The sequence below is a fragment of the Canis lupus genome, chromosome 1, assembly GCF_048164855.1.
Source record: "Canis lupus baileyi chromosome 1, mCanLup2.hap1, whole genome shotgun sequence".
NCBI lineage: Eukaryota > Metazoa > Chordata > Mammalia > Carnivora > Canidae > Canis > Canis lupus.
The window spans coordinates 29,004,376-29,022,465 of record NC_132838.1 but is presented as its reverse complement, the minus strand read 5'-3'; the positions used below and the strand labels follow the sequence as shown (position 1 = coordinate 29,022,465).

At 35.3% G+C, this 18,090-nt stretch overlaps 1 protein-coding gene and 1 pseudogene across 24 annotated transcripts in view; both read left to right on the top strand.

The window, feature by feature from the left end:
- The window catches only part of AHI1 (Abelson helper integration site 1), a 199,003-nt gene that overhangs the window by 41,068 nt on the left and 139,845 nt on the right, over positions 1 to 18,090 (top strand). For all 24 annotated transcript variants that reach the window (XR_012030072.1, XM_072824443.1, XM_072824495.1 and 21 more), the window contains 5 exons: positions 1,141 to 1,273; positions 4,915 to 5,038; positions 10,052 to 10,281; positions 12,708 to 12,814; positions 15,926 to 16,044. Coding sequence is in view for 23 of the 24 variants with exons in the window: in XM_072824443.1 (XP_072680544.1) it covers positions 1,141 to 1,273; positions 4,915 to 5,038; positions 10,052 to 10,281; positions 12,708 to 12,814; positions 15,926 to 16,044 (713 nt within the window). In the remaining variant the exon portion in view is untranslated. The remainder of the gene's footprint in view (positions 1 to 1,140; positions 1,274 to 4,914; positions 5,039 to 10,051; positions 10,282 to 12,707; positions 12,815 to 15,925; positions 16,045 to 18,090) is intronic.
- On the top strand, positions 15,017 to 15,553 carry LOC140632606 (small ribosomal subunit protein eS12-like; annotated as a pseudogene).

Here is an 18,090-nt window from a genome sequence, read left to right as displayed (position 1 = left end):
GGGTGGAGAATGAAGGGAAAAGATGGGTAGCATGGTGTCCCCTACCTTGTGGACACCTAATAAATGTCTGTTGAATGTTTTACCTTCCTAGTAGCTGCTTATAATGTTTCCTGCTAATAATAATGCTGCTGAATCCTAATGCTACTTGTGAAACACCTGGTCTAGAAAGCAAACTCTTGAACTAAGAATCTTTGACTAGACCCAGTAAGGTGGGCTTGACCCTCTCAATAATCCTTATTAGTTTTATATAGAAATAATAGTTACTTACAGGGTGCTGTGATGAATATATGGAAAGACATTTGTAAGGAAGTACCACATTCATTGCATATAGTAAAGGACCAATATATGTTTAATTGAACTTTCGAAATAATAAACCCAGGAACTAAGGCTCACTGAAATTTGGAAGAGGTAGAATTAAGACAAAAAAAAGTATTTTCTACAGTAGATATTATACATGGAAAGTTTGGGTTTCTTCTGGTAACAGGAAAGGAAATCATAAAAATTACGAAATTTTAATGAAATTAGTGAATGAGAAACCAACAGGAGGTGATTGATTACTTTGAAATACTTTTCAGAAGGCAGCCACAAATGATAGTTATTTTATGACCTAAAAAGAAAGAGAGAGAAAAAAAAAAAAAAAAAAAAAAAAAAAAAAAAAAAAGAAAGAGAAATGAATATTCATACATCCCAGACTTAAGTTAGGCCCTAAAGGGCATTTATGGTCTCAGAACAAGTTTATGGCTCAGCAGAAATCACTTATTAGGTGCTGACATGGAATAAGGATGTGATACGTGTGTGTGTGTGTGTGTGTGTGTGTGTGTGTCTATATATAGTGTGTGCATGTAATTGTGTCAGCTTTAGAGTACCAGATATTGAAATTTTCTATTCATATTTTAGATAAATTAAGTACTAGCTAGACATGGAGTATAAATTGACTTTATTTTATGGAGAACTGATTCTCTCTTTAGGAAGTAAAATAATTTACTATAATTTTCCATCGTTCTGTTTATTTTCTCTTTCTCTGAATCACAGTAAAGAAACTTAAAAAAATAAAGCTCTACCCACTGCAGTAATTGAATTAACAACTAGCCTTCATATTTTAATATTTCTTAATTTATTTTTTTAATGTATGTTTTTTAGGCTTGCCGTATTCCAAACAAGCACCTCTTCTCACTAAATGCAGGAGAACGAGGATGTTTTTGTCTTGCTTTCTCTCATAATGGAAGAATATTAGCAGCAGCCTGTGCCAGCCGGGACGGATATCCAATTATCTGTTAGTAACAATTCTGTTTAATCTAATTGAAGTCTATGAGGACAATTTTTGGTTTTTAAAATTCATTGAAATCTTAATTTGAGTAATCCCCAGTTTTTTGTTTTTTGTTTTTTGTTTTTAAAAATGTTACTTATTTATTCATGAGAGACCTAGAGAGAGAGGCAGACACAGGCAGATGGAGAAGCAGGCTCCATGCAGGGAGCCCGATGTGGGACTCAATCCCGGGTCTCCAGGATCCCACCCTGGGCCAAAAGCAGCGCTAAACCACTGAGCCACTGGGGCTGCCCCTCCCCAGTTTTTTAATAATAATTTTACAATATTCTGTAAAATATATTTCGGAAGTAGGATGAGAATAATCAAATAAGATGGTAAGCTTATTCTTAAAACATGCAAGAGGATTTTTGTAAGCATTTTCTATTTTAAATGCAGACATTTTGAATCATGAAGAGATTAATAAACTTCATGAGGAATTCTATCCCATTGTGGTCAGTTGATAGCAGTGATAATTTAAATTATGAAAGCCCTCCAATTTCGTATCTACTAGAATGGTAATAGTGCAGGAGTACCTAGAGGATTTCTCATTATAGTAGGGAAGGCAGCAGAGAGGCCAAAAACCCACTTTCAGATTGCTTTTAAAAAATATGGAAAACTATATTAAAAAGAAAAATTTCTGTAGCTGAAGAGATTTTTTTTATGTGAGCACTGCCTATTCTTTTAGACTGAGAGGCATTAAATACTTTCCCTTGTTTCTTGCATAATAATGAAAACCAGCAGGAAGTAGCCTACTCCTCATGAGCATGTGCCCTAAGTGCTATATGGTATTGAACTTCCCTCAGCTTCACACAGTTTATTTCTGATGATTTACTCTTTTCAGCAAGGACTCCTAATTGGCTTGATTAGCATTTATTCAAAAAATATTCCTCCTCATGAAATAATATTAGCTTTAAAAAAATACAAAATGATTTGTGTAGTTTGATTATGATCATGCTATTTTAAAAATTCACTGAAACATGCGTGGAGGAAAAATGACTCTTAGAAAACATGCTCCAGAATAATTTATTTCTTTTGGGCAGTGAAAGTTATTTTCATTCTGGTTTATGTTTTCAGCATTTCAGTGATAAATATGTGTTACTTTATGCTTAAAAAAATCTTGTTCAAAATGCTATATAAATTTAGATATTCTCTCAAAAAAAAAGAATATTTGTCTTTGGTTTCTGATTGTTCGGTTATGATGTATCTACTTGGAATTTGTTTAGTTTGTTGGAGTGTGGATTACTGTTTTTCACAAAATTGGGGAGTTTTCTGTCTTTATTTCTTCAGATTGTTCTCCTTTCTGTTTTTTCTCTTCTGAGGCTCTCATCATCTCTGTTGGTACACTTGGTCCCATAGGTTTCTGAAGCTTTATTCTTTTTCTTCATTCTTTTTCTTTCTGTTCCTCAGACTACATAATCTCAAACGACCTGTCCTCAAGTTGATTCTTCTGCCAGTTCTGATCTGTTATTGAGCCCCTCTGGTGAATTGTTTATTTCCCTTGTTATACTTTTCAATTCTAAAATTTTTATTGGTCTTTTTATAATTTCTGTTTCTTTATTGATACTTTTTTTGGTGAGAATTATTCTCACACCCTAATTTTTAAACATGGCTTTCTTGATATCTGTGAACATATTTGTAAGAGTGGATTTAAAGTCTTTGCCTGGAAAGACCAATGTTTTTGCTTCCTCATGGACAGTTTCTGTGGACTGCCTTGTTTCCTGTGTATGACCATACTTGACTGTTTCAGTTTTTTCATGTGTCCATATTACATGTGTGGCAGGTCTGGACATCAGATTCCTCTCTTTCCGCCTCCTCTCCACCCACCCACTCCGGATTTGTTGTTGCTGAAGTCTCTTTTCAGTTAACTTGGTGGTCAGCTATGGTGAAGATTTTCTAAATACCTTGAGTGAATAGATCTCCCAACCTTTACAAGGATATGGTGTTTTGGGATATGCTCTTAACACTTCGCGGCAAGCAGTCTGTACCTCTGCCTTAGCCTTCACTTCCTGTTTGCACAGAGCCTCCTCAGGTCAGTCAGAGTGAGAGAGGGCCTCTAGTCTTTGGTTCACATACATATGTCCTGCTGGGTTCTCAGGAGTTTGTTGGAATTTGTCAAAGTCCCCTATGGACATCTCATTTCAAGTTTTTTCCTTTTACATTTTTTTGCTCAGCCTCTCCTTAGCCTCAGTTGGTATCACTGCTCAGTTAACTGTGCCACTGATTATTTCAGCAAGCACCCTAGGGTTAGGGCTGTTCACACAGAGCATGCTCTGAGGCAGGTGAAATAAAGCCTAGCCCTGGGAATGGAGCTGTTTAGGGAACTGCCTGCCAGGCTGTCTTTTTTTTTTTTTTTTTTTTTATTGGTGTTCAATTTACTAACATACAGAATAACCCCCAGTGCCAGGCTGTCTTAATAGTGATAAGTCTTGGGGCTGGGGTTTTGGGGGAGCTTCCTACCTCTTCTGCCCCATCCCATGGCTGCTAGGCTGTTGGCTTTAAGTTGTGAGGCTATTGGTTTCTAAAGCTACTGTGGAGCTTGGGAGAAGGGAATGGGAACATGGCAAGTTAAAACACCACAAAGCTCTGGTTCTTACCAAGATTAAGCTGTTTTTCTTGAATAAATGCTCCTCATGTTGCAGGCCTTTATTTAATTTCTAGAGCTCTGAAAAAGTTAATTTGGATAATATTTACAGTGTTCTCTTTGCTTTTATCAGGGAGCAGATACTCTGGGGTCCTCCTGCTATTCTGGAAGCAATTCTGTACTGCTTAGTATTTTAAAGAGCATTTGGTTTTACCACTAGGTGGAAGTAGAGACTTGCAAACTTTGTTGTTCTGAATTAAGTCACTATCTGAAGATTTCATTTTGAACTTAACTTATAGCAATACCAGAATGCCTTGTTTATCAGATTGGATCTTATTAATTCTCTAATTATATCATTTTTGTATTAGAATTTTCTAAAAAGGGGTGCCTGGGTGGCTCAGTCAGCTAAGCATCTTCCTTTGCCTCAGGTCACGATCCCAGGGTCCTGGGATGAGCCATGATTGGACTCCCTGCTCACCAGAGAATAGGCTTCTCCCTCTGCCTCTGTGCTCCCTGCCCTCCCCCATTGTGTGCTCACTCTTGTGTTCTAGCTATCTCAAATAAATCTTTGTTTTGTTTTTTTTTTAAAGAATTTTTTTTCTAACAATAGCACAGTTTAAATTTCTTCTCTAAATAATTAAAATTTTGTTTGGAATTTAATTGATTTTTAGGTAAAGTAAAATCTTATTCATGAAAGCCCAAATTATAGAATCTTTGAAGTAAATTGCAATTTTAATGTGGTTTATTAATTGATTAATAAATTGTCGGCAATTATTAGGAAAGTTGCTTTGAAGAGATGTGAATAATTGTAGCATATTGTAAAATTTTATATGTGTAAATTCTTGTATTTGAGAAAATAAACACTATTTTTAAGTAGACTTTGACATTTTTTATGCTGAAAATATCTTTGGTGATAATATTCTTAATGCTTGCTTTGTATGCAAATTATTATAAGCTGTGTTTTTTGTCTGTTACTGGATTAAGGACTCTGTCTAGAAACCCACTAATTTTTGAATATTTTCATTAGTATATGAAATTCCTTCTGGGCGTTTCATGAGAGAATTGTGTGGCCACCTCAATATCATTTATGATCTTTGCTGGTCAAATGATGATCGTTATATCCTTACTGCATCATCTGATGGCACTGCCAGGTTAGTATACTTAAGAAGTACTTTTTGTATATGTTGTATGTTGTTTGCCATCAAGGAAAACAAAGAGAATATAAAGTGATACAACTATTCTTATGCTTCAATAATATTTTGCTTATCAAGGAACTGTCATACAGACTAATTACTAGTAGTAGAAAACTTTTTCCTGACGATGTTTTTATTAAGTATATTTTATTTATGTAATATGGAATGCTTCTAGTTCTCCATGTCCTTAAATGAACATTATGTACATTGTTTAATACTGTACACTGTTTGACATAAGATAAACAATTGATATTTTTCTTAGAATATAAGCTCTAAATGGTAGGGATTCTCTCTTCAGTGCTGTGTGCAAGGACCAGGCCACAGTGATGCACAGTGCTTGGTATGGGGCAAGTAAAGGTTTCCTCTGCTGTACAGAAGTACAGCATTCCTATGAAACCTTTCCTAAGATGAAATGGCATAAAGTGAAGTAGTAATTAACTATTAATTGATTTGGAAATTTTTTTAAGTGTTCCCAGACCCAAAAAATAACCTCCTTTGGAGTTTTTGATACCGTAGGACACATCTTGCTAAGGGATGCACAAAATAAATTGAGATAGAGCACAAATGCTCACAGTTTAGAGCTATGGCAACTTGAAGTTGAGGTGCTGAGTGTAGTACCTGGGGAAGAACATGGCAGTGCCACTCTCGCTGCTGGGGATGTGCACTGCCTTTGTAAGGACTCCCTGCAAAACAACTGCTGGACCCTTTTTTTTTTTTTTTTTTTTGCTTTCTCCTTTTTTTCTTTAAAGAAGAAATTCTCTTCAGGTTTTTTTGGTTAGTGAAAACAGGTACTAATGTAGGTCTTAGGTAAAAAACAAAGTGGTGTAATGCAAACTTTCGAGAAACAGGGGATACCTGTAAGTGTAAGTGAATATGTACCTTGTGCTTTAAGAGTTTTATAGATTGTCAATATTTGCATTTTTCAGAATGTCAGTCATAAAGTAATTTAATCCCTTCCAACTTTTATTAAGTATCATAATAAAATTTTTAAAAGCTACTTTGTAAATTTCCTTGATATTGTTTTAGCTGCTTGTTCTACCTTGCATATATTAGGTAATTTTTCAAGATGCTTTATATTATATATGTAATTTAATTTGATTCCAACAAATGTGAGTGGATACACATAAATATTTGTTATCTCTGTACACCGAGAAGCTGACATTTAGAGTAGGTCTGGATACCCTCTGACTTCACTTTTCTGTATTTCTGCTTCTGGCTTTTTAAACACACTTTTTAACAGACGCTTCTAGTGCCTTGGTCCCCTCTGTCAATCTTATCAGCTTCCTTTTTAATATAAAATGTCTAATGGATTAAGATGTTGTCATCACTGTTTTGTTTCTGTTTAAATGCAGAAGATAGTAACTGGTGAGACTTGATTTCCTTCCCTCTGTAGCTGGGCACCTGCTGTTAGTCCCCCTAACAGCATCCTCCAGGACCCTCTCAGCATAGCCATTCTATCTGATGCAGGGTTGTACTAGAGAATAGTGCATAACCTTGCAAGGCCTGACTGTGGATTTTCAAGTCTTGAAATCACCTGAGCTCCCATCACAGCTGAGCAAGCTTTTTCCTTATCTTTATTCAGATATCTTTTCCCATTCTTCTGGTAGCACATCCTTACAGCACTTGGAGTTCCCTCCGTGGAGTTACATATTCCCACTTTCACTAGCTACCTTCAACTTACAGTGAAATTAAACAAGACATGAACTTCCTGTATCTCCCTCTGCTTTCCCACTCAGTATCTATAAATGTACCCAGCTTTATCTCTGTGGCTCCTAACAAAGATGTATGGGTAAAGACACCTTTCCGGCCACTCCTTGACATGTGCTTTTAATCTCAGTCCTTCAATCTACGATTCTGCTTCCTATACCCCTCTCGTCTCTTCTATATCTTTCTCTCTGTTGATTTTGTCGTCTCATATTAAAAATGTGCTCGAATCTCCTTAAGAAATCTTTTTCTCAGTTCTTCCTGGTTTTCATACTATCATATTATTTTTCTTTCTACACCATCAAGAATGTTCTACACACATGATCTTTAGCCCAACCCAGTGAGTCTGGCTTTCACTTCTACCTTGCTAGAGCAACCTTCTTTAAGAGCTCAGCAGTTTCTTGCTGACTCTCACACCTGGTGGCCAGTGTTGGTCCTTATCCTGTTTGCTTTCACTACAGTAATTAATTGTTGATCCGTTTTAAAAGATTTTAAATTAATAGTTTTATCAACAGCCTCTTCTTTTTGCCTTTTATGAGCCTGGCCAGTTCTTGTTCTCTGTCTCTTGTTCCTCTTCCTCTGCCTGTTCTCTATAGATGTTTATTCCCAGAATCTTCCTACTTGATCATCTTCCCTGGTTTGCTGTGCTCATCTTGGTCTCTCTCCTCTTCCCCAGCTTTGAATCTCACTTATATGAGCTGACTTCTAGTGCCCACTTTTTTTCGGAGTTTCACTTACTGTTACACACTTCTCTCTGGACTGCTGGTAGCACCCCAGATCCAAACCCAGACTTCCTAATATCGCCAAACTTTGCTTTCCTTTTTTAGTCCTCTTGTAGGTTTTTCTTTTTCTTTTCTTTTTTTTTTTTTTTTTCATGACCTCCACCCTTTCTCCTGAGGCAGGAACTCAGAGTAGCACTTATTTCTTTTTTGTTTCCACTGTAACTTCCCATATCCAAGCAATACCACAGTCTATCAGTTTGCCCTCCTAAAAGGCTCCCCATTCTGTCACACTTTCTATCTTCACAGCTGTTACCTTCATTCAGATACTTGCTATCTGCCTCTTGGTTAAACTGTTGGTGCTGACCTTTCCCACTGTTCAGCCTTTTGTTCCTCCAGCTTTCCACAACCATCTTTCATACTGCCCTGGTTTTCAAGTCTTTGATTCCCATCACCCTTTTGAAAATGTTCTAGTTCCTTAGCATGGCATAATAGGCATGTTTCTCATTGACCCTACATCCGTCTCCTGTGTACTTGCCATATACCCTCAGCCTCACCCACACAATCTTTTTGAAATGCCCTTAGCATCTTACCCTCTTTGGTATCTCTCCATGCCTCCTCTTCCTGTACTTAAATGCCCTTTTTCTGGGCTTCCTGCTTAACGCAGTCACTCAGCAAACATTTAAGTGCCTTTTGTGAGCCTCTGTGGGCTCGTAGTCATCATTTAAAAACCAGCTCAGTTTTAACCATTTCTTAAAAATCTCTTGGATTTTTCCACATAGCATATACTATGTTGTAGTAAAATATACCTCTTTATGTGTCTTTGAGATTGATACTCTTTGAGGGCTCTTTGTATCATAAAAGTATTTATTTGTATAAGATTAACTAAGTGAAGGAAGAAACATTGCGGCTAGAACCAAAAAGAGTGAGATTTTGAAAGAGGTAAAGATTTTGAATAAGCTAAAATTAGAGGAAAAGAATTAGAGTTGCTAATGCTCCAAGTGGCAGAAGCATGGGCTTCTGGCCGGGTCTTCTGTCTTCCTCGTTAAGTATTAGTAGTGTCTCCTGAGTAACTCCCACTGGTTCTTGCCTATTGTATATTATTTCAAATAATAATACTAAGATTTTTAAGCAAGCAACTGAAATTTTAACAATCTTTTAAACTATATTCTTTTTATTATTTTTAATTTTTTAAAACTCTTCTAACAATCTTCATTACAAATTAGTGATTTTGTTCTTTCAATAAGTACTGTATTTCATGTAGCATATATTCATTCAAAGTATTACTATGGTAAAAGTGTTTATGCAGTGACACACGTGCTTTATTTTCACTTGAAAACATGTTCTTTCACTTCCTTCATTATTAGTTTGGATTCTTAGTAATTGAAGATCAGATCCTGTATTTGAAGCAGCTGCTGAGAAAACTCATAGAATGTTATTCTTAAATGGCAACTGTATTTTTTTCTTTCATCGATAATTTTGAAAAGGACTTAATTTGCTTTAGTTCTTAGGTTGTGATTAAAAGAATGAACTCAAAATCCCCCTATTAAAAATTAATATATTTTCTAATTCTAATAATTTAAACAAACTGTTTAAAATCTAGTGTTTCACACTCATTTAATACCTTTCTGTTACTAAATTTTGCCTATTTTTATGCACTGACTAGAGATGCAGAGTAACATAACAGTTTTAACTCATAGGGTTTACTCTTTTGTAAGGACTGTAGCAATGACAGTAATATTACTTTTTTAAAAATTATCCATTATTTAGAGGAAGAGATAGTAAAACTGTTAAGCATAAATTGAGTGTTTAATGCAAGTCTGTAATGTAGTCTGTTTTCTATCTGGTGGGATTTTGTGTGTTATGATTGTACATATTTAGATTTATCAAAATATAATTATCAAAATATAATTATCAAATTATATCAAAATATTATAATTAATACAATCAATCTTATATGATTATCAAAATATTATAATTAATTCAATCTTATTTTATTCAGGTATCATATAGTAATTTCAGTATAGCTTTTAAGACTTTGAGATTGTGATCATTATCTAAGCTTGGAAATTACAAATAAAAAGTTAATAGATTATCTTATTCTCTAAACCTCTACTAGTGAGCATTTTGCAAAAGCAATATATACAACCTAAGCAGAGAATAAAGTTCTTCCTATATTTTATTTTTTGTATGTAATGTACTAAATGCAGTGTTTTACCAAACTGTTCAGTGTGTGTTTAATCAATGTCAAAAATAGGTTTTTAAAAATATATATCCAAATATAATTTTTCATTTTACAGTATAGATTAAAATTAGTAGACAAATTAACCATTATACTTGATAATAACTAAGAAATAGCTTTGTCAAGATGTACAGAACTCCAGCCATCAAATATTTGATCACATTATTTTTTATTATTATGAAATTTAGTTTACCATTGGTTATTGTCATTGCTTACTTCAGTTCCACTGGCTGTGCTGGTCTTTAGAGAAAGTTTTAGAAACTTCTGCCTTTCAGAAGCAATATATAACTTTCTATCCTTTTCTAGGATATGGAAAAATGAAATAAATAATAGCAATACATTCAGAGTTTTACCTCATCCCTCTTTTGTTTACACTGCCAAATTCCATCCTGCGGTCAAAGAACTGGTGGTTACCGGATGCTATGATTCTGTGATACGGGTATGGAAGGTTGATATGAGAGAGAATCCTGCTGTATTGATCCGACAGTTTGACACACACAGGAGTTTCATCAACTCTCTCTGCTTTGATATTGAAGGTATGTCAGAACATATTCCAAATGAAGAATTTTTAAAAATATTTTGTTCACTAAGAATTTTTCTAAGCTTGAAGGGATTTTGTGTGTTATGATTGTACATATTTAGATTTACGTGTATTTGCGGATCATATTGTAAACACAGGCACAGATTTAGCAGTGAGGGCATTTTGTTTGTAATTTTAAAATCATTAAATTCTGGGGTGCCTGTGTGGCTCAGTTGGTTAAGCACCTGAATCTTGATTTCGGCTCAAGGTCATGATCTTAGGGTCATGAAATTGAGCCCACATTGGACTCTGCGCTCAGCATGGAGTCTGCTTGTTCCTCTCCTTCTCCTCCCCACTGTGCATGCTCTCTCTCTAAGAAATTAAATAAAATCTTTTAAAAAAATCATTAAAGTCATTAAATCTTAAACATTTAGATTCAACTAATCTTTGCTGTAACAACCAGTCAGATACCAAATTTTATAAGTATATTTCATTGGATTGATGATTATCCCCTCAGTAAGTTTCTTTTCTTTTCTTTCCTTTTTCTTTTTCTTTTCTTTTTCAGTAGGTTTCTCTTAAGTGGCTTTTGAGTTAAAAGGTTAAAATGATGAAGGGGGGGAAATGCCAAAAGAATATTAGATAGATAGCAGGGGAAACCTGTATTTATACTATGTACTGAGGGCACTGTGTGCTGGGCACCTTTGCATTCAGGTAACAGTTAACAGGTACATGTTATATAGTTGTCTGATTGCATCTTAAGAAATGTTCTATTATTGGCAATACTTAGGATGTTTCCAGCTTTCTCCTACCATGAACATGATTTCTGTGAATAAAATACACAAAAAAGTATATATAAAAGCTGTATGTACAGCTTTCTATATATACAAAGCTTTGTTGCACTGTTTATGATTCTATTCTCTTTTTTTTTTTTTAAGATTTATTTATTTATTCATGAGAGACACAAAGAAAGAGCCAGAGACATAGGCAGAGGGAGAGGCAGGCTCCCCACAGAGAGCCCACACGCCCTGAGCCAAAGGCAGACATTCAACCATAGAGCCACCCAAGCATCCGTATGATTATTTTCTTAACATAAGTTCCCAGACTGGAGGTTGCTGAGTCGCATATTTCTGGAGTCCTTGCTGTGTGCTGTGATGTTTTAAGTACATGTGTAAACTAACTTATTCCCCACAGACCCTTATGAGAATATAGTCACCTTTACTTTATTTCAGACACTGATAGGTAGACTAGAACTATAATTAATTAGGATAGGGTCCAGATAAAAATGACAGTACTGCTAATATATTCAGTTTACTACAAGGATGTTAAGAAGTCAGAAAAGGAAAAGTCAACCAAGGATAGAAAGGTGTGCAAACTTTGTCTTGGTAAAAATAGCTCAAATTGAAAAAGAGGGATGAATTTCTTCAAATATTTGACTAAGATACCCAAATGTGAAACAAAAAAATAATCAGTCTATGTTGCTCCAGTAGGTAGAGATGGTACCAAAGCCACTGAAGACAGATATCTGTTGTTCAGAATTAGAACATTCTAGTATATAGGGTAGTTTATCAATTGACTAGCTGCTTTGTAAAATACTAAGTTCACAGTTACTGAACAACCATCTGTTCAAGATGGTGTGGAAGATATTCATGAGTGGGTATAAAGTTGAATTTGATGCTCTCTGAGGTCCCATTCAACTATAAGATGGTTTGACTAAGAATTTATGTTAAATTGGAACATCTGCTATTTATCATTTTATTCATTCCCTGATCGTTTATTAACTTTCTACTAGTATCAGGTATTTTGCTAACAGTATATATTAGAATATAGGTGTTTTTCCAGGAGTATAAAACAGATTATGTAGGTTAATAAAGGTGGGCAATACAGATATGTATTGAATAATTAAAATTATTTGTTTGGCTTTAGAATTTGAACCATTTACAAATGTAGTGAGATGCTCGTTTCTTTTTGTATTCAAATTCACATAAGTGACAAAGGGAAATAAGTCATCAAAACTAATTCAAAAGAGTGAAGAATTCATTTAAGATAATTGGAATTTGATTACTAGTTGTATTTGGGATTTTTTGTGCTTTTCTTCTTTTTTTTTTTTTTTTTACTAAAATATTTTTTTTTATTTTTTTTTTTAATTTTTATTTATTTGTGATAGTCACAGAGAGAGAGAGAGAATGAGGCAGAGACACAGGCAGAGGGAGAAGCAGGCTCCATGCACCGGGAGCCCGACGTGGGATTCGATCCCGGGTCTCCAGGATCGCGCCCTGGGCCAAAGGCAGGCGCCAAACCGCTGCGCCACCCAGGGATCCCACTAAAATATCATTTAAGAGCCCTCTGATTCTTTGTTATACTAGGATGTGTTTTCCCGATTTCATATTACTTGTTTCTACCTATGTGTAGTATTCGTGAGTAATTTTATTTTTTTTTAAATAGGTCATCACATGTATTCAGGAGATTGCACAGGGGTGATTGTTGTTTGGAATACCTATGTCAAAGTTAATGATGTGAAACATTCAGTGCGCCACTGGAGTGTAAATAAGGTATAAAATCATATTTCATATTTGGGAATTAATTAAAGAAATTAGAAAAAATTGAACCTAATGACTTTAGAAATAAGACATCAGGACATTATTTCTCTCCTCTCAAAAAAAATGAAGTTTTTCTCAGCCCCAGCAAAGTCAATTATCATTGATTAATTATGTAGTCTTCCTGATAGCTAATTGATGACACAGCAACTTAGAGAAAATTTTAATTTTGGCCAAACTTAACTTTCTTATTTTTGAACCGTAATTTGTGATATGACATTCAATGATCCATTGCTGGAATTATGCTAAAGTGAGGAATATGTTATATTACCATCTGTAAGTAATACCTTATATTTTCTGCTATTCATGTTCTTTTTTTTTTTTTTACCCCATAACATTACTCTAAAACCAGTGTGCTCAATGTTTTGTTAACAGTGCTGCCTTTCACATTTATGTAATCAAAAGTATGTAATATGAGTCGGTCTATCATTTATTCACAATAATTCTTTACATTTGAATTGTACTAAGTAGGCAGGAATGAACGAACTCTCATTTTTGGTGTAGAGGGTTTTTAAGGCTGTTATATTAAGCAATTTTATTGGTGCATATTCAGTATTTTTTAACTAAAAACACAAAGTGAATTATTAAACCTGAGTTTGTTTTACGTAAGTTGATATAGTTTCTGTCTTATATGCTGTACTTTTGTTCTTGTAACAATTGTCCTCGTTTGAGAAAAAGACACCGTAAGTGATAAAGGATTGTACAAACTTTAGTTAAATCTGTTGAATCTGTCAGCTCTATTTTTAAAACTGTTCTATTTTTAGTCATTTTTATCTAGTCTGTCAGATTAAGAATTGATGGCTTAGGATTCATGTTGTAGCCTAGTTTCACACATTTTGAAAAGAACTTTTTTTTTTTTTTTTAAGATTTTATTTATTCATGAGAGAGAGAGAGAGAGAGGCAGAGACACAGACAGAGGGAGAAGGGAGCCCAGTGCGGGGAGTCCGATCTGGGACTCGATCCGGGACTCGATCTGGGACTCCAGGATCACGCCCTGGGCCAAAGGCAGGCTCTAAACCGCTGAGCCACCCAGGGATCCCCTGAAAAGAACTTTCTAATGACTTATATACCTAAGGGATTGGCAAAACTCCAAAGGCACCTTTTCCACTAATTTGAGTGTACAGTGCAGATTCTACTATTTGTGTTAAAAATCATTTGTTTCCTTACCTCAATATAGTAACTAAAAGGCAAACTTATCTTCAAAGTCTGCCGCCTGGTGGTTACTTGAGACAGTCCAAAATAAAAAGTTAGGAAATGAGCTGGAGTCTCTTTTAGGAGCTAATGCCCTAGGACAAACTGTAGACTGTGATTTCTTACCTAGTTCTCTTCAGCCGGCAGCGTGAGAAATGCTAAATTATACTCACCTGTCCCTTAAGATGACCTGTCCATGTGCTATGGCCCACACAGGACATGGACTTCAAAACTAAGGCTTTTTGTTTTTTGTTTGAGTGTGAATATGATAAAGAAAAGTAAAGGGAAGTCACTAACAGATACTACAAATGCTAAATTTGCTGGCACTTTTGTCAATTTCATGCCCAACACTTTTTAGACAGTTTTGTGTTTTGATTTTGCACTTTTGCATTTGTGTGTTGCTCAGACTCCCAGCAGTGCATCGCATCCCCAGACTGTTGTAGTTCAGTCACTATAACGTTACCCCATGTGTACTGTCAGTGCTTTTTTTTCTGTAACTTTAGAAAAGCAGCTAACAGCAGGCTTTGCAGCTTGGGCTCAGCTGTTGATACTCGGATCATAGCAGTTTGTTCTCCACCACTGCTGGTGGCAAACTACCTCTGAAGGGGAGGAACATCCTCTCAGAGAAAGAGACAAAGCATGCTAACAGGTCATCAAAGGAAAAGAATTCACTATTCTGCCTGAAGGTTAAAGCAGACTTTCTTCTGACTCTCTGGACTTTAGTCTAAACAGTTTTGTATTTATGAGTTTTTTTCCTTTTTTCCTAGTAATCCACACAAAAAGGACCTTTAGTAATATTTGCTATGTGTGGCTCATCCAGGCAGATTTTCCTTCAGTACATAGGTCTTTCTTGACATCCTAAGTCAGGCATCTTCTATAGCTGCCTTAAATAATTATCAAAAAAAAAAAAATGCTGGAGGCTCAGGTGCACTAAAGATTCGGCTCCACCTGTGGCCACCCTCCACCATGGCCAAGGAACGCATTGCTGCTGGAGCTGTAGTGGTCATTAATGCTACTTGACAGGAGGTGCTGAAGACCACCCTTGTCCACCATGGCCTCGCACAGTGGATTCGCAAAGCTGCCAAAGCCTTAGACAAGTGCCAGACCCATCTTAGGTGTGCTTGCATCCAACTCTGATGAGCCTCTGTAGGTCAAGTTGGTGGAGGCTCTTTGTGCTGAACACCAAATCAACCTAATTAAGGTTGATGACAAGAAGAAACTAAGGGAATGAATGGGTAGACCTCTGTGAAACTGACAGAGGGGGGAAAACTCCATGAAGTCGTTGGTTGCAGTTGTGTGGTGGTTAAGGACTATGGCAAAGAGTCTCAGACCAAGGATGTCATCACAGAATACTTCAGATGCAAGAAATGATTCTTGTTGCTTAAAAAAAAAAAAAAATTCCCTAAAATTACAATCTAAATTACATGGTCTCAGAATAAGATGTCAATAAGATGCCATACCTTTTTTAGGACAACGCGGGGATAAATGCATGAAGACATAATCTTAGACTGAAATAGAACTTAAAAGTCAATTCTGTACTAACTTTTGAAGTCATAAAGATTAGCAGCTTTCTTATATGATGGTAAGCAAGAAAATACAAAGAAGTTGTGTTTTATGAAGTGCTTATTTGGGAATACATTACAGAAATACTAATTAAATGTGGTATTACATAACAATCAAAAAAGACATACTGTCAGCTGTATTTTCAACCTGTAAGTGAAGTTACTGGAATTCTTTTTGCTAACAATTTAAAAAAATACTTTAAATTACGATAAAAAATGACTTCCTTAAATTAGTTTTGTACTCCAAAAGGGGCTTTATATTAGACAATCTGTTAAGTGATAATATTTTTATAATCTTTTTAAATCATTTTAGGAAATTAAAGAGAGTGAGTTTAAGGGGATTCCCATAAGTTATCTGGAGGTTCATCCCAATGGAAAACGATTGTTAATCCATACCAAAGACAGTACTTTGAGAATTATGGATCTCCGAATGTAAGTATATTTCAGTATTGACAGGTCAATACTGACTGACTCATAGAATAAGAAATGAGTTAATTCATATGTATAAAATGAAGCTGTGGTTCTCAAGTAGACAGTTTGTCCTCTCAGAAGACGTCTAACAATGTCTAAAGGCATTTTTGAATGTTAGTATTTAGTGAATAGAGATCAGATAGTATATAGTGGATAGAGACCAGAGATACTGCTAAGTATTCTACAGTTTATAAGACAGTCCCTCCACAAAGAATTTTCTGGCTCAAAATGTGAATAGTTCTGGAGCTGAAATATAGTCAGTTGCTTTTTGTTGTTACAATTTAAATCTTTTTTTTTAAAGATTTTATTTATTCATGATAGAGAGAGAGAGAGAGAGAGAAAGAGACAGGCAGAAGGAGAAGCAGGCTCCATGCAGGGAGCCTGACTTGATCCTGGGACTCTAGGATCACGCCCCAGGCCAAAGGCAGGCGCTAAACTGCTGAGCCACCCAGGCTGCCCTGTTGTTACAATTTAAAAAGAAGAAACTTTTGCCTTAGACTATCTTTTATCTCTATGATAATGGTATAGCATAGTACTATGATATAATATCGTAACAGAATGAGATGGTTTTTGATCAATATATCCTTGTTTTCCTTATTTTGTTTTATTTCTAAATTAAAAAAGGAAATTTCCTAAATATAAAAAGCAGAAGCAGAGTTCTGAAAAAAACAGCATGGTCTTCTGGTATGCTTTTGTTTTGGTGTTAAGCATACCAATGAAACAAATGAGAACTCTAGTTTTATTAGATTTCATTATTGTGTTTAGAAAGGAAAATGTGATCTATACTGGTTTATTCTACAATTCACTTGTAGGGCTAACTGGTAAGGACTTCATTGTTTATGCAGAGCTGTTTAGGATACAGGCATCAGTGCAATTGGAGAATTCAGAGTAGTTCATCAGGAGTTTATAATCTAGTTATACTGCCTCCAGAATAACACAAGACATTTAATTAGGCTAAATATTGAGATCTTCTAAGACTGGAATCTGTTTATTCTTCTTTTATACATAATACCCATGTCATGCTTGGAAGATAGCAAGTGCTTGATATGTATTATTTTAATGACTATAAATATTTCATAAAAGGATTATATCTCTCATGGCAACAGGTAAAGGTGATGATGGCTATTCTATAGTCTTCTGTTAAAGGCTCTATGGAGAGGCTGGCCTTTGAGCTCAATCTGAAAGGATGGATAGAATTTAGGTAAGATAGAAGTGTTATCAGGAGGGTGGGAAATATGAAGATCCTGGAATAAAATTCCGAGGTAGGATAATAGAAGTTGTGTTCAAGGCAGGGTGAGTAAGTCTGTAGAAGCATTAATTTCTTGATAAGGAGTGCTGAGAGAGAATTTTTTTAGAAATGGATTAGTGCCATGTTTAAAAGGGTAGGCCTAAAGAATTTGGTTATTCTCTTTTTAAGTAGTGTACAGTATTCAGTTTAGAATCCTGCTTGAGCTTTGGAGGCAAACTCCTTAGAGTCAAATACTGCCTTTTTCATCCCTGACCAACTGATTAACCATTCTGTGCCTCTCTTTTCTCCTCACTCAAATGGGAGAAATAATAAACCATATTCATAAGGGTTTTGTGGGGAATAAATTAGTTTATACATGTAAAGTACTTAAAACATTATACCATATAGCAAGGACTCCAGAAATATTTGAGCCAGTAACCTGAGGTCTGGGAATTTATGTGAAAATAGTTATAAAACAGTGAAAAAATACATTTACACAAGATTGTTCATGGAACTCATGTTCATGGTAGGGGAAAGCTACAGACATCCTAAGTGTTGTCCCATAGTAGATGATTTCTTAAGGAATGTTTAGAGTGTGATAAAATATACCTACTAAACGAAAGCATAATCATAATCAGTATTTCCTGACACAGAAAGCCATTATTATGATTTATTGTTAAAAAAAAAAAGCATATGTTGGGACACTGTATGTAATGTCCTCTCTGTAAACCAAGGATGATAATAGTGCTTACCTGGCACATAGTGAGCGCTAAAATAAT